Source organism: Mirounga leonina, unplaced genomic scaffold (assembly GCF_011800145.1).
Source record: "Mirounga leonina isolate KUSES-001 unplaced genomic scaffold, KU_Mleo_1.0 Mir_129, whole genome shotgun sequence".
Taxonomy (NCBI): domain Eukaryota; kingdom Metazoa; phylum Chordata; class Mammalia; order Carnivora; family Phocidae; genus Mirounga; species Mirounga leonina.
The window spans coordinates 12259170-12282839 of record NW_023270323.1 but is presented as its reverse complement, the minus strand read 5'-3'; the positions used below and the strand labels follow the sequence as shown (position 1 = coordinate 12282839).

At 38.0% G+C, this 23670-nt stretch overlaps 1 protein-coding gene across 2 annotated transcripts in view; it reads left to right on the top strand.

The window, feature by feature from the left end:
- Positions 1 to 23670, top strand: part of ARHGAP24 (Rho GTPase activating protein 24) — a 508514-nt gene that overhangs the window by 223330 nt on the left and 261514 nt on the right. For both annotated transcript variants that reach the window (XM_035004596.1, XM_035004595.1), the window contains exon 3: positions 9198 to 9285. In XM_035004596.1, coding sequence (XP_034860487.1) covers positions 9198 to 9285 — 88 coding nt within the window. The remainder of the gene's footprint in view (positions 1 to 9197; positions 9286 to 23670) is intronic.

Below are 23670 nucleotides of genomic sequence, written 5' to 3'. Positions count from 1 at the left end.
ATCTTTCAAAAATGGCATGGAATGCCATAAGGAAATTAGTGAGATATTCCGGCTGAACTCTGGATGACCATGGTATTGAAAAAGGATTCATATACTTAATAAGCATGAGGATGGTCATTTCTAAGGTCTCTACCAATTTTGAGAGTATGATTATAGAATTTTGAATAATAGTATCTTCCTTTTCCCATATTCCTAATTTGTTTTCCTCATGCTGTCAAGGAACTTCTCCATTTTCCAATAAATCAAGAACATGTAGACAAATAGGAGTGATCTAAATGTAGCTAGACAAGTAATGGCCATGTTCCCAGGGTGAATGTTCATGCAGGAGGACTCCATTGGGGAATAAATTTATGTACTTCTGTTCTGTCCAGAGGGGGTGTTCACATGGATCCTTGTGTCTGAGAAGAAAGGGTTAAAAGCTTTTAAATGAGGGGCGCCTGGGTGGCTCAGTCGTTAAGCGTCTGCCTTCAGCTCAGGTCATGATTCCAGGTCCTGGGATCGAGCCCCGCATTGCGCTCCCTGCTCCGCAGGAAGCCTGCTTCTCCCTCTCCCACTTCCCCTGCTTGTGTTCCCTCTCTCGCTGTGTCTCTCTCTGTCAAATAAATGAATTTAAAAAAAGAATCTTTAAAAAAAAAAAAAGCTTTTAAATGAATTATATCAAAATATGTTACATATTTCTCTCCATCACAATTAATGCATAATTAATTAGCCTCCTAGGATCTGAACATGTGTAATAATATTATGCAAGTGCTGCTTTAAACGAAAATGAACGCAGAATGTCTATGCTTCTCAAGTGCTAAATCTGTAGTTAGTATAAAGTAGCAACATGAGACATCTATATAGAGAATTTATTTCTATTTATTCAATAATTATAAAATAGTCTCATGCTATTATGTTTGTCATGGTTAATTTAAATAATGGTTTGGAAATATTACATCTATTACTTTGAGGAAAAACAGTACATTCTACAATGTGCCCAGCTTTGTGAATACTGTGCTCTTTTCTCTGTAAGGCAATCATAACAATGCTTAGGTCAGTGTTCCCCAAAGAGTTTTCATATCAAAATTACTTTGGTAGATTCTAAAATGTATGGATTTGCAAGTCTCCCCTTCACTTCCCTCCCAGCAACATTCCAGGAATTGGTGTAACTTATTTCAGAGGCTAAGAAAAAACTTAATAACTCTATAAAACTTCTCCAACCTGCTTTAAAAAGCAGTAATTGATTAGAAATAGGAAAATAAACTGGGTCACTAATCAAAGATAAAGCCCTTAAAGCAGCTTGTATTCATTTATTCATTCATTTTTTGTTCAAATATGTATAGGAATTTACTATGTCAGGCTCTTTGCCTCCCTGAGCTTCATTCCTTCATCTATAAAATGAGAAATACCTACATCACAAAGTCAATGAGCAAATGAATGATGTAAACCGTGTACATATTGATTTAGCAAACTGATAGGTAAGAAATGTCAGCAATCATCATTATCAATATCATTATCCCATGCTATTTACTATTTTGATTGTTAATTAGAGGTTTGCTTCTTTTGGTTAGTCTAACTTTACAAACGATAGTAAAAAATAACTTAAAATTTTTAAATTAGTTTACCTCCCTGTTTACTTGACTAGATGATAATACTAGCAGGTACATATTGAACCTCATTATTTGGGGATTTGCAAAATATGGGCCCAAAATATCCTTGAGGCTTCTGGGACATTAAAAAAAAAAAAAGATTTTTTTTTTATATTGAAAGCAGCTAAAAAAATAGTATGTATGAGGCATTTTTTCTGAAAACTACCCATATTAGCTCACAGTGACTTTATGAAGTAGGTTCTATTCTTAATCCCATCTTAAGACTGTAGAAGCTGAGGAAAAGGGAGGAATAACAGTCTTGCCTGAAGTCATATGGCTAATGGGTGGTAGAGTGGGAATCTGAAACTAAGTAGATTAACTGCAGAGCAGATTTACCTAACCAGAAACTTCATTGTCATTGGGAGATTGTTATATGGCTAGAGTGCTTCTGGGTAAAATTTTATATCTTTTTTTTTTTTTAATTTTCAAGCTTCCCTGAGTGATCCTAAGATCCAGGAGTGCAAAGACATTATTGGAATTTCTCTCCATTATATCCTTTGTGCCTAGGAGAGGGCCTGTCATATGCCAAGTGCTGTTAAATAAATATTTGTTGAATGACTTAATGAAATTACTTACTACAAAGGAAAAAAATCAAGCTATATTACTCTAAAAAAAAACTGTTGAATAATAGCAATTTCCCCTTGATGTCATTTTTCAACCTCTTTCTAGTTGCATTAAAAATACATATATATATTGTCAAGCTGAGACTTTGCCTAGTCCCTTGTGATGTTCATGATTATTGTTAGTGCTGGAAAAAAACTCTTACTGTTTGTTCATAGAAATTAACACAGGTACTACACATGCATACATTTCTTTTTTCAACCCAAATTCTAGAGAATAAGATGACTATGCTTATTTTCAACATCATCTTGCTTTTACCCCAATATCTTGTGGTTTTGGCTCAGTGATTTGATAGTAACTAAAGATGAGCTTCTTTTCTGATAGCAATTTAAAATTGGCTGAAAATGAGACATTATTATCGTTCTGAACTATGTTTCTTTTGCCAACTCCTAGCTCTCAAACTATAAAAGATTTTGTTTAACATATTATCTCATTTTGAAGTTTTAAAGATTCTTTAGGAAAAGATATTTCCTATAATGGATAAAAATAAGCATAATTCCATTCTGAATGTGCTGATTAGTTATTGACATGTAATTGTTGCCATATGCACTAAACTTCCATCAAAAAGGTTACATCTCTTTCTTATACTCGAGCCTCTTCTCCATGATCCTCCAAAATTAACAGTGAAGCATATTGCACATCATGGGATAATACGCTATTTCTTAGAAAACTCAGAGCACTTGCAACCTATTTTGTCACTCAAGATCCCAGCAAGAAATTGATGGCTCCACTTTAAAAGGGGTAATTGTAGACTATATGATGAAGAAACCATTTATAAAGTGATGGAACGGTTCATAGAAATCCACAAATAGGGAAAACATCCTAGGTCTGTTAGCCCCATTGGAACCAGGGGAAGCCTGCAAATTTAGGAGATGTGGACTAAGGTATCCGTGCAACTAGGGCCAAATTTCTGGCTAGCATGGAGGAGGGCAGGTCAATAAGCGCCTCGGTCTGTCTCTCTTGTGGCTTTCTTATTTTCTGCTATGACCTCTCAAAACCAACCTGAAGTCAGACGTCAAGAGAGCCTGATTTTTGATATTTACAGAGATTACTTTCCTGAAGTACAGAATAGAGTGATGGGTGGAAAAAAGATGGGGGAGGGGCAAACAGAGAGCATCCAGCCCAACTACAATTGAACAGAAAATTAAAGAATATCACACAGTTTTAGCTCAAGTACATGGGCTTATTGGAGCTTAATTCTTCTTTATTCCCCATTTCAAATAAGAGGCACCACCTTTCTTCTAGATACACAGAAGAGAAAAACTGAAGTCATCTTCGACTCTTCCTTCTTCATTCCCTATTGTTTAAACTCTGTCCAGTTTCTTTTATATTTCCAAAAATTGTATCTCCAGTAATGCATCTCTGGGGAAAATTTATGCCATTTCTGTTGCCAACCCCTTTTGGTAAGTCCTGATGTTGCTATCTCTGACAAATTAATTGCTTCATGGTAACAAATTTCTAAGAGACTGGTATTCCTAAATCTCCATCTGCTTTGCTCTGGAGCCTGCTCATGTTCTCAGTTATTAATGGATGTCAAGTGCAGCATCCTCTGCCCTGGGCTAGACTTTCCACGGGGTGTCTTCAACATCACCAACAGTCTTCACTTCCTAATTATTCCTCCATGTGAAAATTCTCTTATTCTAATGTGCTCTGTGCATATGGCCCTAATTACTGCTTTTGCAGATGTGATTTCCTCCATTTTGGAATTACCCCTAGCTCACTAAATCTTAAAATCTTATCTTCCTTTAAAAACCATTTTTTCATATTACCTTTCTTAACTAATCAGACTGCTCTAATGACACTCGCTTCTTAAACTTATTTTATCTGTTTGCTTTTCTACATGCTTGTAGGTACTTTTTTCTTGTGTAGTCATGTTATTCTTGTATTGAGAGTAAAGCGTTTATTTCTTTCACACACTTCACATCATCTGACATAGTTTTAGAAATAATATCTGACATGTGGTAGTGTCTCAATAAACTACTTCTCAGTCAGATTGGGCACTTTTATTTTACTTGCTCATTAGTTGTCTATTTGTTTGCTTAGCTAATTTAGAGCAGCTCTGGAAAGAATTAACCAAACCCATATAAACAGTGCATACTTTTTGACTACTGATTTCTCTCTTAGGGATTTGTCCTACAGAATAAGTTAAGGAGGAGCTCAAAGATTTAGCTTAATGGATGTTCATGAAAATATTCGTTATAGTAACACTTACAAAAAACCATAAATACTTCAGAACAGAGGATGTGAAAGCATGTATATTCAAACAAGCACTATACTATTTAGTTTTAAAAAATGATGTTAATTATTAAATTGGCATAATAACAATACATGATTTTTAAGTTTTGAAGCAGATAATTAATTAGGCTTTATTTTGATTACTGTTTTGTAAAAGTCAACTGTAGATGTTAATACACATATATACATAAATATATACAAATACGGCTAATATTAATTATCTATGGCAGTGGGTAAATTACAGATTTTTAAAATTTATCTGCATTTTCTAACAATATAAAATTTCAGAATACTTTGAAAATAACTATCACAATTAAAACTCTTCTCTCAATTAGGGGCGCCTGGGTGGCTCAGACGGTTAAGCATATGCCTTTGGCTCAGGTCATGATCCCAGGGTCCTGGAATCGAGCCCCACATCGGGCTCCCTGTTGAGCAGGGAGCCTGCTTCTCCCTCTCCCTCTGCCTGCTGCTTACCCTGCTTGTACACTCTCTCTCTCTGTCAAAAAAAAAAAAAGACTCTTCTCTCAGTTATAGACTTTAACTATATGGTTTCTATACAAGGAGATCAAGTTAGCAGTTTTGATTAAATAATTTTATTTTACTTACTGAATGACTTAAAGAATTGACCAGAGCAAATTTTTGTCAATTACAATATATTCTGCCCTAACCACGGTCTACTGATATTTAAACTATTATGCTGACATCACGATTTATTTGGAAAACAGCTAAAATATAAAATCTGTAAGATGTCAAATTTGAAAATGAAAATAAAAATTTCAGCCAGAAGTAGCTATTTCACATGTATGACAAAGACAACAAAGGATAGCACTACTTTGCCTTTTAATGACCAAGTCAGGTGGTTGGGGATTTCCTGAAGGAGAATGGCTCTTGCAGGAGAATTATTTGTATGGGAAAGTGGCTTGAATTAAACTTATACAATGTGTGTACACCTTAAGATCCTAAGTAGAGCCTGAAGGCGTAGAATTAGACGGGAGCCATACAGACCCACGTGCAAGTATACAAGCACACATGCATGCATAAATGAATACTGCATCTGTCTAGAAGTTGAGATGCTATGTTCTAACACTCAGCTAAATCAGAAATTTAATGACTTCACAAAACCATTTCAGTGAGTAAAATAAACTCTTAATTGAAGCAATTGATTTTATCATTTTATATGGAAACCATACAGATTCAACCTATGGAAAAAAGATCTTAATTATGATGAATATTTTCAAAGCACTTAGTAATTTTTTAAAAAATTATTGAAAAGTACCAGAAAACAAAATGGGATCCATAGGCTAGACACACTAGATATGACGAGAAGTAGGAAAATCTGCTTCCTGGAGCAGGAAAACAAAGGCAATATCTCCACCACTTCATCTTGTAAGCAGGGAGAGAAAGGGGTATGTCTAACATATAATTCCTTGGGCTTTAGTTAGGGAGTGTTATGCTTGATCGCTCTAAGCCTGGAAGTGGACGGAGCTGATGACTATAATTTTCTGTGCCAAACCAGGTAGGATGAAAATTGAGTACAATGTTACTTGAGCTAAATATTGCTTCAAACTGACAAAACTGGAGGATATAATGCGGTGCACTATAGCAGAGACTTTGAAATCCAGCAGGCTTGGTTTTGAATTTTGGCTTTCCTGCACTCACAGTGCTTATTCACTCAACAATTTTTAGCATTAACCTTATGGCAGGCAAAATACTAGGCATTGGTGGTAAATTAGGGAGCAAAACATGTATTATCCATGCTCCCTTACAGTTTAATGATGGAGACAGGCATTAATCAAATAATTTTACAAATAACATAATTGCATACAATGGAAATCAATGCAGGAAAACTTTCTGGTACCTATGCAAGTATATTTTGGATGTTCAATCAGTGGTTATAAAATAATCCAGGAAAGAATGTAATCCTAAGGTAGACGGGAGTGTGATACTACTTATAGAATTTATGATACTACTTATTTATTTACCGGCTTGATTATAGAAAGTCGTAGAAAGCATCAAAACCAAAAAGTAGGAAAATGAGCTTATAGACCCTCCAGAACTTTATCCTAGGACAAATGAAAGGCATTGAAGATTTTTAAGCAAGAAAGCTGCAAGGTGAAATTTCTGTTTCTAAAGATACTTTGACTGCATTAAGGAAAAAAGTGGATTGAAAGATTTTTGAGTATTATGGGGAATCCAGTGAATTTGAAACATAGCAGACCACAGGGGTACCTGGGTGGCTCAGTTGGTTAAGCGTTTGCCTTTGGCTCAGGTCATGACCTTGGGGTCCTGAGATTGAGCCCCATGTCAGGATCCCTGCTCATCAGAGAGTCTGCTTCTCCCTCTGCCCCTCCCCCCACTTGTGCTCTCTCCCTCTCTCTCTCTCAAATAAATAAAATCTTAAAACACACACACACACATGCACACACACACAAAAAAAACATACCAGACTGCAGACAATAGTCACTTGAACTAGGGAGTGGTGGTAGTAGAGATATACTAGAGATGATGACTCCTACATTTCTGGCTTTTGCCGCTGATTGGAAGAAGATGCCAGTCACAAAGCTAGGGAATACATAAACAGGACCCAAAATAATTGCATTTAAATTGACTAAATTTCTCCACATCCTCGCCAACATCTGTCGTTTCCTGACTTGTTAATTTTAGCCATTCTGACTGGTGTGAAGTGGTATCTCATTGAGGTTTTGATTTGGATTTCCCTGATGCCAAGTGATGTTGAGCATTTTTTCCTGTGTCTGTTGGCCATTTGGATGTCTTCTTTGGAGAAATGTCTGTTCATGTCTTCTGCCCATTTCTTGATTGGATTATTTGTTCTCTGGGTGTTGAGTTTGATAAATTCTTTTTTTTTTTTTTAAAGATTTTATTTATTTATTTGACAGAGAGAGACACAGCGAGAGAAGAGATACAAGCAGGGGGAGTGGGAGAGGGAGAAGCAGGCTTCCCGCGGAGCAGGGAGCCCGATGCAGGGCTCGATCCCAGGACCCTGGGACCATGACCTGAGCCGAAGGCAGACACTTAACGACTGAGCCACCCAGGCGCCCCGAGTTTGATAAATTCTTTATAGATCATGGATACTAGCCCTTTATCTGATACGTCATTTGCAAATATCTTCTCCCATTCTGTCGGTTGTGATCTCACTGATATGAGGAATTTGAGAAACAAGACAGAGGATCATAAGGGAAGGGAGGGAAAAATGAAACAAGACGAAACCAGAGAGAGAGACAAACCATAAGAGACTCGTAATCTCAGGAAACAAACTGAGGGTTGCTGGAGTAGAGGGAAGTAGGAGGGATGGGGTGCCTGGGTGATGGACATTGGGGAGGGTATGTGCTATGGTGAGCACTGTGTATTGTGTGAAACTGATGAATCACAGACCTGTACCCCTGAAACAAATAATACATTATATGTTAATTTAAAAAATTGACTAAATTTAGTTTAAGACACTTTTGAGATATGGAAATTCAAATCAGTTCTTGGATATAAAGGTCTGAAGCTCAGAGAACCCTGAGTCAGAAATAGTAATCTGATGTTCATTGGTTTATAGTTGGTTATTGAAGTCATAGGCATGAATGAGACAGCTCCCAGAGAGAATAGAGTCAGAAGAGAAGGAATCATTGGATACATCTTTGAAACACTTTAATATTTAAAGGACGGCTTGGAGCCAGCATAAGAGACTCAACACAAAACCAAGAGAAAAACCTGGAGAAAACTAAGAAACCAAGGAAAGAAGATGCTTCAAGAAAGAGTGGTGAATAGTGCTGAATGTCCCATAATTTAGTGAGGATTGAAAATTGTCAAGCATGCAGCTTGTGAGAATCATGTAATTAGAAGTGTGGGTGCATAAACCAGGCTGCAGTGGATATATGTAAGGAAATAGATTCAATGTAGGCAACTCTTTACTAGGCAAGGAAAAAAAAAAAGATGATAGCTGGAGGGGGGAGTCAAAGTAATATCTTTTATTTTTAATTTTTTTTTTAAGATTTTATTTATTTATTTGAGAGAGAAAGAGAGAGAGAGAGTACGAGCAGGGAAAGGGGCAGAGGGAGAAGGAGAAACAGACTCCCCGCTGAGCAGGGAGCCCGATGAGGGGCTCGATCCCAGGACCCGGGGATCATGACATGAGCCAAAGGCAGACGCTTAACTGAGCCACCCGGGGGCCTCCTATCTTTTATTAGGATAGATTTTTAAGTATGTCTCAATTGTAATGGAAATAATACACTAAAGAGAGAGAAATCTAACAGAAAAGAGAAGGAATAATCAAGAGAAGGCCCTGGTAACATTGGCTAAGTTGTTTATATCATTGCCTTGGTTTTCACAGCTGTAAAATGGGGAAAATAATACCTAACTTATAAGACTACTGTAACAACTAAATTCTAACAATTAAATAATATAATGTTGGTAGAATGCTCAGTAAAAATTTTGGCACACAGAATGCATTTAATAAACTGGTGCTTAAAATGAACTCAGCACCTAATACAGTGTCTTGTACACATTAGGTGGTCAACAAATACTATTAAAAGTTGAATGAATATGATTCTGTTCCATGATGTTTGATCAGTTGGGAATATAAATGAGTCTGATGCATATTACTGTAAACTGGATTACAGATACGCCTTGGATATCCACTGATGAGGTTGATGATATTCAGTATTTGCCTTCTGATGATGTTGATGTTTGGGGCCTTTGTGTTCACAGGGTACCATCTTTCTGCCTGGAAATAAAGTCCTTGAGCATCCCTGCAATGAAGAGAGCCCAGGAAAATTCCTTTTTGAAGTAGTTCCAGGTAAGAGAGTTTTCTGGCTTGATTAAGTTATTACCATTCCATGTTGGTAAAAGTGAAGACACACAACCTTTATTCTTCTTGAGTTGTGGCTAAGAACATTAATTTGAAAAGGCAAGTGCCAACTTTGGTTAGTATTTACACAGGTAATGATTCCAGAGTTGTACCCCAGTACAAATGATTGCACACACATGCGTGCCTGCATGCGCACGCGCACACACACACACACACACACTACACACATGGCCACATGACTGTTGGATATCCATTTGTTCATGAGACTCCAGAGTTGACCAGAAGTCATGACACGGCATTTATAAGGGACTATGGGAGACAAAATTAGTTTTACAGTGCTCTTGGGATAAGAAATTTGGCAAGATGTTACAGGTGGACTGCGTTGCCCAGCTGATTCACTGTCATATTTCCTCACAAATTACATCTTAATGGAATCTTTACTCTAAAAATAAAACAAAACAGGGCGCCTGGGTGGCTCAGTTGGTTGAGCGACTGCCTTCGGCTCAGGTCATGATCCTGGAGTCCTGGGATCGAGTCCCGCATCAGGCTCTCTGCTCGGCAGGGAGTCTGCTTCTCCCTCTCATGCTCTCTGTCTCTCATTCTCTCTCTCAAATAAATAAATAAATAAATAAATAATCTTAAAAAAAAATAAAAATAAAAATAAAACAAAACAAAAATCCTCTTTCAGTGACTAACCAAGCATTGCCGTTCTGTACCTCAGCTTTGCTCCCAAACAACCACTTCCACATGTCTGGCTTATAGCCATGAGATCCTGCAGTTAAATTTCTTCAACATCTGTTCATTTTTTTCTAGTCATCTGCATCCTTCTCTCTCAGAGTACCTGATCTCCACTTAAATGTTTGACTCACTCAACAATAATTTTTTTTCAAGGCCATGATCTACTTCTTTGATCAGTTCATTAGCCCTTCCTTAATTTTTGATGTAAGAAAAAGGGTTAGGAATGTGGTTTTTATAGCATTGGCTCAGGCTAACCCAGTTCATGTGATACTGACACTGATTTAATTACAGTCTAGGGTGTGTGTGAATTTATTTGGGTGACTAATACGTAATGCATATCAATAATGCTGGCACAAAGGGAGTCAATAAAACATTTTTCCCTGGATTTATAAATGCTGGGAATCTGAAATGTGGAAGCATATTTCCCCCCTCACTGGAAACAGCTGTAGCACTGAGTTCATCTGGCTCATGATGGAATCCATGACTAAATGTTAATTAATGCAGCTGAAGTGCAGAAAGGTTAGTCAGATGCATTGTGTTATTTGTTTCCCCCAGGGGAGAACACATTGTAAGAAACCTGAATCTTGTTTGCCCTATTAAAATCTTTTTATGCTTACTTTTTAGTGGAATACCCTGTATGGAACCAAATTCCAGATGTTGCAAAGTCTTTGAAGTATCACTTGAGGAAATTTCTTTCCTTATTTATTCCCAACATTAGTGCCTATTGGCTTTTAAGTGAACATGGTATTCAACTGATAGCTTTGACCCCTAATCTCCAATAATACAAAAGGTCTGCTTTTCCATTCTGTCTACTGAATGTGTGGAGATTTCATCTTTTGGTGAAGGTGTTCTGCTATAACATAGATGGATATTGTCAAGATTGTTCTAGAGAGAACCGTGTCGTCAAGCCCAGGAAGTCTCAAAACTTGCTAAGATTGTTGCTCTAGGGCATGTGTTTCACCTGCAGGGCATATGACATAATGGCTTTTGATGAGCAAAGCCTAAGAAGTTTCAGACTGCGTGATGTGAAACCTGAAGGTTGTCCTTTCAAAAAAAAAAATTTGTTCAAGGAAATTTAGGTTTGCTGCAGTAATTATGGAAATAAACATGTTATGCCCGTAGCTCATTTGAAAAGATGCTTCCTGAATCATTAATACAATATATAGTAGTTCTAAATTACGTTTTATAATTCTGAATTTTCTTAAGGAGTGACAAGAGAATTGTGCCAAATGCTTCTTTAAAGAGGGAGTTGGGAAAAACCCTATGGCTACCTTGAGAATCCAATGTTTGTGCCATTATTTGTGGTCATCGAGGCTTTATTAGTGTGCACCTCATATTAAGATAGAATTTCCAGACAAATGCTTCTGTACTTGTATGAAAATGTGGGGATCTGTATCACATGATTTTTAACCAATTTTTGCAAAATTAGGATTACTAACTACACGTGATTTATCTTTGTAAATGAGAATGATAAGATAGTGTTTTCTAATTATTCCAATTGTGTGATAGTTTGACACGGGGAATCCGGAAAGTTGCAAGAGTGTTTCATTTTTCAGAAAGTGTGGGAAACAGGAAGAACTGCAGAAATGTGGTCAGTGCCTTGGACAGAACCTTCTGTAGTCCTGCCTGGCAGCAGATCCTTAGAACACACATTTATTCTGTATTGGCTTTCTCTGTGGAATTCTGTCAATCACCACTTTTAAAAATCCATCCTACAAATGATGTTTACAGATCCAACATGATTCTGTCTTTATGTACAAATACCTCAAGCCCAACTACACAAGGTATATCAATGGATAGGATTAAATCCTTTAATCCCACATACCTAGAGTTATTTCCAACAAAACTAACAAAAGCCTCCCTAAAGCTCTTTGCCAAATATTCTAGTACCATATATATGCACACACATTTGTGTGTGTATGTGTGTGTACATATATATATGTATGTACATATGTCTATATACATAGGTATATATACAATTTATCGGTGTATGTGCTATATATCTTTATAATTCTTTATATTTTAGGATATTATATACTATAATATATAATCTTTATAATTTACATATATATCCATATATGCTATGTAGATAGGAGTTTTTGTTTTGTCATTTTTGTTTTAATCTGAAATTAAGTAATAGTCATGTGTAAGTAATACAAAAAGAAGACTTTTCAATAGAATTGAAATTCTCAGAACTTTGTATATTAATTAAATTTGTATTTTATATTTCTATGCAGGTCTTAAATTTTTGTAAAAAATCTGACAACAAATCTACCATAATTTAGAGTAAATTTCTTTTAAACCTGCGATTATCCCATGAAATGAATTGTCTAAATAATGCCATGATTTATAGCATTTCACTCCAGTTTTTTCCTATTTCTCTACTTGTTATTCAAAATGGAGATGTTAGCCAAATTGGCAAATTTGAAGACTTTGCCGTCAGGCATGCCAAATTTTAGACGGGGGTGAACTTTTATGGCCAAGTGCTAAGCTTTTGGGAAATGTGGTTGAGAAAGGAATGTTGGCAGAATTTAATGTACAGTACTTGAAGTAAGAAAATGCAGTCAGTCTCTTTGCTTCTCAAAATGTATTCTGGGCAAATCTTCCTTACGTTGCTTAAAAAAAAATAAGCAGTAATTAATGGATGATGCTGTCTTAACTTTCTTTGAAGAATAGTCTGTCAGAGGGAGAAGACAGAGTGATTCAGAGACACAGGCAGGCAAAAGGAGACAAGGAAGTGTGTACTCCAGAAGAGGCAGGAGCCACCTCTTTCTGCGCATCAAGGTGCCTCTAACACCTGGCACAGTATAATGCAAGGGGCTGAATAAATACTTAATTGAAGTGTATATATTCACCAGGTTTACGGAGGACTCACGATCCTATGAAATGGTTTTATTGTTGGCGATAGCTACTCCGAACTTGGCTACGATGAACTCTTATTTCCTGCTGTGTAAGATCTTTCCATCCCCTGCTGCAGCAAAGACCTGTTTGTAGCTCTAGTGGCTGAAGTGGAGGGAAATTCTTTACGTTTACGGTCCTATTTCTCTGCCTTCCTTTCTGATAATGCCACCAAGAGAAAGACGGAAGAAGGTCCAAGCGTGCCTACACAGACGCTATTGCTGGGGTTAGCCCCTCAACACTGACTGGTTATTATATCCCTTTTCCAAAAGTTGACTCACTAATAGAGTAACCTTTGTGGATTATTCAGCATCCCTAGAATGGGAAATCTGCTTCACATGGTAGAATTTTCCACCCTAGGCCTGGTCCTGTTAGATGGGATACCATGAGAAGGGCTCAAGGCCAACTGCTTTCTTTGTGCTCATTCAGCTACAGGAAACTCATATACCCTGATCTGCCAAGGAGGGATAATGCAGGCTCTTTCACTATTGTGGCCTCCTTCAAAGCTGTCATCTTGCCCCTTTCTCCATGAAGCATGAGCTTCAGACCCCACAGACTGAATGGCTTGCCAAGCTTCATGTGAGTCTGCAACTTGGAGAAGGTGTGAGTGATAGTTCTAACACACTTCAGAATTTACCAGAAACTCTCCTGTGCTTTCCGGACTTGTTCTGATAGCTGAGAAAATTTATTTTCCTCCCCTTCAAAAAATAGGGTTTATCTTGAAAACTTTTCTCCAAGAGGCTCTTTCTCTGTCCTAATCTTCCTCTTGTCATAGTCAGAGGCAGGGAAATGGGGTTTGGGTTTCTTCTCGGAAATGCATTCTCTGTAAGACTTGCAAGGATGTGGTTAGGTACAGCTTCCATTGTGATTTTCAACTTAGAATGGGGGTTTTAGCAGTTTTTTCTTCAGATTTTGATCTTAACAGCAATTCCAGGATAATGGAACTTTTTATCTATATTTATCTGTGCTCTTAGATTGGATTCCGGAAAAATACACTCTGATCGAGAGTGATGTTAAAAGGTGTGTTGAGGGGTGCCTGGGTGGCTCAGTCGTAAAGCGTCTGCCTTCGGCTCAGGTCATGATCCCAGGGTCCTGGGATCGAGCCCCGCATCGGGCTCCCTGCTCCACAGGAAGCCTGCTTCTCCCTCTCCCACTCCCCCTGCTTGTGTTCCCTCTCTCGCTGTATCTCTCTGTCAAATAAATAAAATCTTTAAAAAAAAAAAAAAGGTGTGTTGAAGATTGAAAAGATATATATATAATATATATTATATATGTATTATATTATATATATATATCTTGGCCAAAAAAAGAATGAAATTGCCATTTGTAACAACATGGGTGGATCTAGAGTGTATAATGCTAAGTGAAACAAGTCAGAGAAAGGCAAATACCATATGATTCCCCTCATATGTGGAATTTGGGAAACCAAACAAATGAACAAAGAAAAAAAAGAGACAAACAGAAAAACCATACTCTTGAATACAGAGAAGAAAGTGGTTGCCAGAGGGAGATGGATGGGGGAATGGGTGAAATAGGTGATGGGGGTTAAGAATACATTTATCTTGATGAGCACTGAGTCATGGATAAAATTGTTGAATCATTACATACTTGAAACTATTGTAACACTATGTTAATTATACTGGAGATAGATAGTAGATGATAGCTAGCTAGCTAGCCAGATATAGATAGTGTTGTTGTTTTTTTTTTTTTAAATCATGTATTGGGGCATGCTCTCTGGAGATATTTCATCTGTGGCAAGCAAGGAAAGCAGGATGAGGCAGAAGAAGCTGGCGCACAACACTGTTGCAAATGAGCTCTCAGCTGATGTTGCAGGGAGCTCCGGAGCTGGGATGCCCCACAGAGCGGCTCTAAACTGAGGAACCAGACCTCGTTTCTTGGCATCAGCTGGTCTAGTTGTTGATGGGGAAAGGGGAGCCAGATAAACTCAGGTGAAGCAGTTTCCTGTCACAATGGAGAGCAGTTTCCATGAAGGCTTCTGTGAGTCATCAGCGGCCAACATACTAACTTCTGGGATCTAGACAGAGCGGTACCATATCCATGATAGCAGCTACAGCTTTCATTTGTATCTGGCTTTCTGTATCTCAGGCAGTGTTCCCGGCGCTTTGCATGTATCATTTAAGTTGATCTTTATCCCAGCTCCAGGAGGCCGGCTCTGTTATCTCCATTTCCAGATAAAGAAATGCCTCCGCACAGTGAAGTAATTTGATGGAGGTCAAATAGCTAACACTACCAGTGAATGCTTGTGTGTGTGTGTGTGTGTGTGTGTGTGTGACTGATTTACCTTCACAAAAGTCAAGTTCCAGAAAATCAAAATGAAGTTATATATATTCTGGCTTAAAAATACGAGATACTGGAGGCTGGAGCCTGATTTCTGAATATGAACATGCAAATTTTAAAATATTATTAATGGAAATAAATATATTTGTATTAAGAGTTTTGGCACTTGAAGTGAGAGTAGCCATTTTCATTTATTTGCAATTACTTATATGTTTAAGCCTATCATAAAAGTTGGACTAGATAGAGATGCCCACTTACAGTTCTTTTGAATGTTTGTTCTGAGGTCACAACTATACTGTCATGAAAAACTGGGGAGAAAACCTCACTTGCCTGCAGTAGCCTTACTTATATGTGAATAACTATACCAAAGAAGAAATGTGCATCTGTAATTTTTTTCCTATGGAAAACTGTTGCGCGCTGGGGCTCAGTATTCTTCATTACAGAACTTACTTTGCTGAAATTGTCTCAGCTTCTTCACAAACTCCCTCCACACACTGGCCAAGTTTTCACTCACTGTCTAGCAACTAGCAAGCATGCTTAATATTTCTCATATGTTGGGAAGCGGTACACCGACCTGCCTAGGTATTATCCAAAGGAACACTCGTTATGATAGTCAAGGGCAATTACCAATATTCCAGACTCTCAAAGCTCCATCTCGGCCCAGTGCCTCAAATTAATAATAACTAGAACTGGGAGGTTTTCTTATCCTCTTCCCTCCTCCAGGGAAAGAAAAGAGGTAAACACAGAAGAAAGGGGGATGAGAGATGAAGAGACAGCTATGGAAATGAAAAAAGAGAGAGAGAAATTTTGAAGGGTAATCCATAGTGATTTTCATCTGCCTGGAAATGAAATTACGCCCTTCAGAAAAGGAGAAGGTGTCATCTATCCCGCCGTTAGCTGTGACTATGCTAATTATTTCCAGTACCCTCTGACAATTACATATCACTTGTATAAATTTCAGGATTTTTATGAGCTAAGTGAAAAGTGAGGGAGCACGGGTATTTAGACAATTCAATAACTGCATTATGCATCTTTTTGTCAGAAAAATGTTAATACCTATCAAAATTGCAAACAATGTGGGGGGTTTCAAAGATTCCCTGAAACCCAATTGTGGACTCTAGGTTAAGATCCATAGCTTAAATTTGGGGTCCAGAGACTGTATTAATTTCTATTTATCTATTAATCTATCTTTTTTCTCCGTATTTAGCTATTTATCTCTATGCATCTGATGCATAGAGATATCTATGCAAATAGAATGCATCTATCTATTTCATCTATATACATGTAAGCATAAATGTGACAGATTTTTTTTCTATTATTTGTAATCACATGGTATACGGTTAATCAGTTTTTACTTGTGTCTCCCTCATCTAGTTGTTTTTTCTCCTGGTTCTATGATTGTGTAACTCTCCAGACCTATTTCATGCATTTACAAAAGCACTCTTCTTGGTAGAACATTTCATGGGTCTGGAGACTGTATAATTTTTAATTTTCCAAAACTTGACCCTATTTAGATGGTCAGTGCAGCTGTATAATGGAATGAGTTGTATGAGAAATAGATTGTTCTGAGAGATAGTCCTGGGTGTCTCTGAGAAAGAAAAATGCTTGGCCAGTTTTTGAGCTTTGAGATAATTATTTGACACACCAGATAGTTTGTCATCCATGTCTGTATTTGCAATTCCTCCTAGGATGAATAAAGAAATTGGTTATATTAATTTGCTGTCATTTAAAAATGTAAGCCAGTATCTGGTATCTATTTTCTGTGAAAATATGCAGTTATTTTAATAGTATTCTAGCGTAAAAGGCATAAAAGTTGGTCATTTTCTTGGTCATTAGTTAAATATGTTGCTAAGGCATTTAATTTTACGACACTCTCTTTATCCTAACTTCTTTTCCCCCTTTTGTGTTAGTACTGTATGTTACAATCCATGCAATTACTTTTGTTACCCAAAGGCAACTAGGACAATCTCTTTTTTTTGTCTGCCTACGTCTGTGGGCAGCCTTGAAGCTTGTATTTTTTTTTTTTCTTAGTTAATGTGTGGAAATCATTTAGAGAATGTGAGTAGGAGTTGTTTATGGTATGAAAACATAATTCTATATACACAAGTAATTCTGAACATGAATTAAATAAATGCATTCAAAATCAGCATGTTTTTGCTACTATGTATTCTTTTATTTCAAAAAAAGTGGGATTTTTGCTTCAAAATTCCCTTCCTACTTAAAATGCCTTAAAATATACATTTGAAAAGGCTATTAAAATGATACAAAGGGCATTTTAAAATGTGTGTAATCCCTGGTGACTGCCATGTCAACCAGAAGGCATTTGGTGCGTTTGTGAACAGATTTGGAGTGCGATCTTATGATCACACTTATGAAGAGTGTCTATTGAGGAGTGCTCTTTTCCGGTGTTGGTAGACATGTTCATCCATTCCCATTTAATTCTAGTATCCATTCTGTATGCCAGATCAGGGGTCAGCAAACATCTTCTGGAAAGGACCGGAGAATAAATATTTTAAGTTTTGAAGGCCATATCATCTCTATTATAACTACTCAGCTCTGCCATTATAGCATAAACAAATGGGTATTGGCTGGGTTCCAATAAAACTTTATTAATGGACACCAAGCTTTTGCATCTCAAATATCAAGCAATATTATTTTTCTTTTGATTTTTTCCAACCACTTAAAAACATAAAAAATAGATAGTAGGCCAAATTTGGTCCATGGGCTGTAGCTTATGGACCCCTGTAGCTAGATAAAAAAAGCAAACCTATGAAAAGGAGGCTGAAGATACTAATATAAATCACTAACCCCCACTGGTGCTATACCAGAGCCAGAATTAGAACTCTGAGACAGCCTGTCTCCCAGGCCATAGCATCACCCACAGCCTCAAAATCATGATTCAGGAGCTGTTTGCCAACAGTCTTGTTTAGAAGCTTCATCTTTTAATAATACCTTTTTTTCCCACTCATGATGAATCTAAAATCTTTTAGTGACCAAACCAAAATTCTCTATTAAAACTCTGTCTTAGCTCATTTAGAACTCCAGATTCTGCCCAGAGCTGAACTCTGTTATGTGACTTTTTAAGAAATGAATACCATTAATAGGAGATTGGGTGTGCCTAGCATCAAAAAAAATCCCCATGTTTTGTTTAGTCTATACAAGTTCGGAGAGATAATGATTATTCTGAAATGGAAGCATCCCTTGCAAGATCAAGTAAGCTCGAAGTGTCTTCTAGACTCACCGTTTTACAATGTATGCTAGAATCTTAAAAATTTAAGTATCTGACAGAAAATGACACTACTATGTTTACTGGGTGAACTAATGAGCTCATTTTCTCAGAGGGGTAGTTTATTTCTCTTACCACGCATTTATTTAACATCTCTCTACCCTTAACCCACCAGGTTTCCTTAACATCAGCAATGAGAAACACTGCTATCATATTTACAGCTAAGGTTTACTTAAGTAGGTGCCTGGCCCTGTACTAATGCATGCCAGGCTTTATATACAAGGACTCACTTAAGATGTGACTACACTTGTGATTGATGCCATTCTCCTCCCTGGTAAGCAGTGGTGCACATTCATATTTCTAAGAAATCCTCAAGCCAGGCTTCACACCCATCTGAGCCCAGCAAACCACCACATGCTACAACTTTCTTATACCAGTAAGAATAAGAATATGGGTAGGTTTATTGTCTAGATCCTACAGAGGACAAATATCTAAGAGTTAAGAGAAATAAAGAGGACAAATGAAGAAATGAGATTAAAGGTTTAAAAATTAGTGTACTCTGCATGTTCTTCCTCTGTCCTGGGGACTCACATTTCTTATATTGCCTGTATTCTGTTTCTCCCCCGTTAGAGTTGAAGCGCTCGAATTCTATCCCTAGTGCCTAGCAGAGTGACTGGCATAGAATATGTGCTCAACGCGTGTCTGTCGAATTAATGAACAAACTAGGCTTCGGTTTTATGATCTATGGAGTGATTGCACTGGATTAATCAAAATTTTAAAAGCCCTGCAGCGCTTAATTATTGAACTTGATCAGAGCTTTCTGCCTATACTGAAGGAGACTGGAGACCAGAGAAGTTCATGAATTTCACAGACTGTACTCTTTAAAAAAAAAAGCAGTCTGGGGGCGCCTGGGTGGCTAAGTTGGTTAAGTGTCTGCCTTCCGCCTGGGTCATGGTCCCAGGGTCCTGGGATCGAGCCCCGCATCAGGCTCCCTGCTCAGCGGGAAGCCTGCTTCTCCCTCTCCCACTCCCCCTGCTTGTGTTCCCTCTCTCGCTTTAACATGTCTGAAATCGGCACAGGTCTTAAAAGCGATGGTATCTCAGTTCTTTCCCCTTGATTTTACCTAAAATAATAGCAGGTCCTGCAATCAGGGTGTCCCATGTTTGATGACAGATTGTACAGGGCTGTCCACCCCCTCAGAGCTCAGTGGTCAGGACCGGGTGTAATTGCCCATGAGCAAGGGCACATCTTGTCTCTCTCTGTCAAATAAATAAATAAATAAATAGATAGATAGATAGACAGATAGATAGATAGATAAATAGATAAATAAATAGATAAATAGATAAATAGATAAAAGCAGTCTGCCTTGTCTCATCCTTCAGTCCTTCATTAGCACTAAAACCAATAGCGTCTTTTAGTACCTCGGCGGCAGTGGCTGTTTATTAACAAGTTATTTGCTGGCATAAATGTGATTTTCCTCCCTGATTTTTCTTTGTGGCATTGTTTTAATTATGCATTCACAGTCTCTGTGTGTTTACCCGTCTTCTTTATCCAATAATTGAAAAGGGCTTTGCAATCCAATCATGCGAAGGAAATGGTAAAGTGCTAAACGAGTGTCAGTGGCTGTTAGTATGAAAATAGAGCTTCTCCAGGTGGTTCTTTTTCTGTGGTAGGGGCTCTTGGAGTGTGTCTAGGGGAGTCGGTGGCCCGTCGACAGGACAACTGATACATTAGAAATGATATGGGAATGAGAAAGAGAAATCATACTTCACAGGAAAAGGAATGTTGCAGAAGGAAAACGAATGTGCCGCAGAACAGCTGCTGATAATTAGGGGTGGGAAGTAAGCTTGCAGCGAGGATAGGACCGGCATATTGCTATACCCTGTGCCAACGCTCAGCGAACCAGCGGAGGCTTTTTCATTTTTTCCTTTTCTTTTCCTTTCCTTTCCTTTCCTTTTCTTTTTTTTCTTTTCCTTTCTCTTCTCTTTCTTTTCTTTTCTCTTCTTTCTCTCCTCTCCCTCCTCCCCCTCTTCTCCCTTCTACCCCTCTTCTCCCTCCTCCTCTTTCCCCCCTTCCTTCTTCTTAATAGAAAACTGAGCTGAAGTGGTTCTGAATGTTTCAAAAAGTGAAATCTCAAGAATCACCTGCAACCCAATCATGAGCCCTTGGGCCTGTTGGGCTTCCTGGCTTTGAAACAAATGTTATCTTTGTCTATTCATCTTTATTTGCCCTGTTCATTATTCAAATGCTGCCTTTTTAAAGAAATTGTTCTTCTTTACAGCCCCATTACATCAGGCCTAGAAAGGCCCAGATGGCAATCCTGAGAGGTCCTGGATCCTGCAGAAATGTATGGTCCCAACCTGCTGACATCCCTACACCCTTGATAAGAAAATTGGCAACTTAATGGGAGAACCACCGAGGAGTTATCAAACCCCAATTTATTCCAGGCACTTTGCTAACGATTTTGCTAAATACCAAACTATTTGCTTTAGGTATATGGGAGTAGAGAACACGTAGAAACCGTCCTGTTTTGCAGTGACCTAGGAGGAGGGACACCGAAGACGGGAGGCTGGGAGGTGATGGAGAAAAGGACAGCAGGGGGCCACCCTGGAAGGCAGTGTAGGAAGAGGACAGACATCTCTACAGGACATAGCCAGAATCCGTTCCCAGCTCTGCCTCTGGAGCTGCTTGCTTAGGCTGTCTGAACCAGTTTCCTCGTAGGAAATGCAAAGTAAGAATGCTCCCTCACAAGGTCGTGGTGAGGATGGGAAGAGATAAGAGTATGAGGAACACTTAGCCTTCTGCCTAACCTGAGTGAGGTTCACTAAAAAGTAACAATCTTTTGGAACAATTGTCTGCAGAGTGCCATAAATAAGAGCTGGCTTGTATACTGAATTGTCTCAGATGGGATTCTAAATGCAGCAGAAATTTAGGAAGCGACAAGTCAATGTGGACTGGAGTAATCAAGGAAGTCTTCCTGGAGGCAGTGAGTCTGCAGCTGGAATTTAAAGACCGGATTTTGATTAGATGATGATGGGGTTAAGAATATCAGGTTGAAGAAATATTGGCAAAGCATGAGGGAAATTCTGAGACCAGAAAGGGGTACTAGTGGAGTAGGAAGGGGGCATGTACCAGGGACATGCAGTGTGATTCATGTGTGTGTCTTACTGATCCGGGCTGCCCTGGACTTGGCTATTTCTTTTACAACACCAATTCGAAGGAGCCCTGATTCTTAGGGAACTTGGCAGCATTCGGACACCAGGCTATCCTCACATAGGCATTCAGCTAATTTTGTGAAAATAAACAACTCAAAGCTAATCAAATGTTTATATTTCAAACATCAGAGTAATAAACCTGACTTCGAACTTTTATATTAATTCAAAGTGCATCAACAAGCTGAGTCTAATAGCCCTCACCAACTTTAGAGGGTAGTCACTAGACTGTTATTATGAAGTGGCATTGGTTTAAGGATCCTTTGATCCCATACAAAAGGGTTTGACCAGCATGCTTTTTTTTTTTTTTTTTTTTGACCAGCATGCTTTTAAAATCGCATTTTGTGTCTATGATAAGAAAGAGGGGTGGGTAGAAAAAGTGCTTATTAGTTTTCCAGGACTATCTAAGTACCACAGACTGGGTGGCTTAAACAACAAAAATTTATTTTCTTACAGTCGTGGAGGCTAGAAGTCCATGATCAAGGCATTAGCAAGAGTGGGTTTCTTCTGAAGCATCATCCCTTGCCTTATGGTTGCCTGCCTTCTCCCTATTTCTTCTCAAGGTCTTCCTTCTGCATCCTTCTGGGTCCTAAAATTTCCTTTTCCTATAAGGACAGTAGTCAGTTTAGATTAAGGTCTACTCTCATGACTTCATTTTAACTTAATTTCCTCTTTAAAACCCTATCTCCAAACAAGGTCAGATTCTGAGGTACTAGGACTTGGAACTTCAAAATATGTATTTTGGGGGAATACAACTCAGTCCATAATCGGGTCAAAAAAAGACAAGACGTTGCTGTTCTTCCAGAGGCTTCTCTTTTTATGGGGCAAACTCTTCCTGTGTTTATTACTGACTACTTGAGCCCCATCCTATTCCTCAAAGAAAGAAGCAAAAATTTAGACCTAGCTATATGTGCATTAAGCCACAATCCAGAATTCTTACTTAATCCTTTCATAAATATTGGAAATCCTAAATGATATAGCAACCAAAGTATTAGTAGAGAACAAGTGAAATAGAAATGGAGACCTTCCAGAGAAACAACAAATACTTTATATCCAGCTACTCTTTCTTGTAAGTTGTCCTTGAATTTAAAATTCTCCTTAATTTTGCTTCTAGGTTTGTTTTTAACATTTTGCGTGAAAGAAATAGACTTGACATGTTCCCCTGTGTTGTTGTTATCTTTCGTTTTTTAAGTCAGGCTGATTTTTATTTGGGAATAAGTTCCTTTCTAAAAGTGGTATACTGACGCATTAAATACTACTGCGATGTGTCTAGTCAGGGGGCGGAAGCCAAAAGGACTGCTTGGTAGATCTTATCCAGTCGTTCAAGTCTCCTGTAGTGAATTACCAATTTGTCATTCAGGGTGTTGAGAAGCAAAGAGTATCCAGACAGGCAATTAAGACTTCTGGAAAACAATTAGTGCAGGGGCATGACATGGTGTAGGGTTTATTCCTTTAGGACCAATCACATTGTCTTTCTCATGACTCATTATTTCTGATGTGTCACTTGCTTACAGGAATCACAGGGGAGATAAGGATAGATCTGTGCTTAGGGTTACTTGACTCTAATCTAGGGGCTGTGATGTGTCATAACGGGTTCTTTGAAAGACAATTCATTCTGATATGGTTATAACTAATGCAAATCAATTATCATTTGAAAAGTTGATTTATTTTGTATTTTATTTTTGATCAGCTGCTCTCTCCCACAGACAACCTATTGCCAACTTAATTTTATGGAAATCACCCCAATTTACTGATATCAAATACAGTTGCCCTTTGAATAACATGGGGATCAGGGGCACTGACTGCCATGCAGTCAAAAATCCACATATAACTTTTGACTACCCCCAAACTTAACTGTTAATAGCCTACTGTTGACCAAACCTGCCTTACCAATAATAGAAACACTTGATTAACACATATTTTGTATGTTATGGGAATATGATAAAGTAAGCTAGAGAAGAGAAAATATTATTAAGAAAATCAGAAAGAAGAGAAAATAAA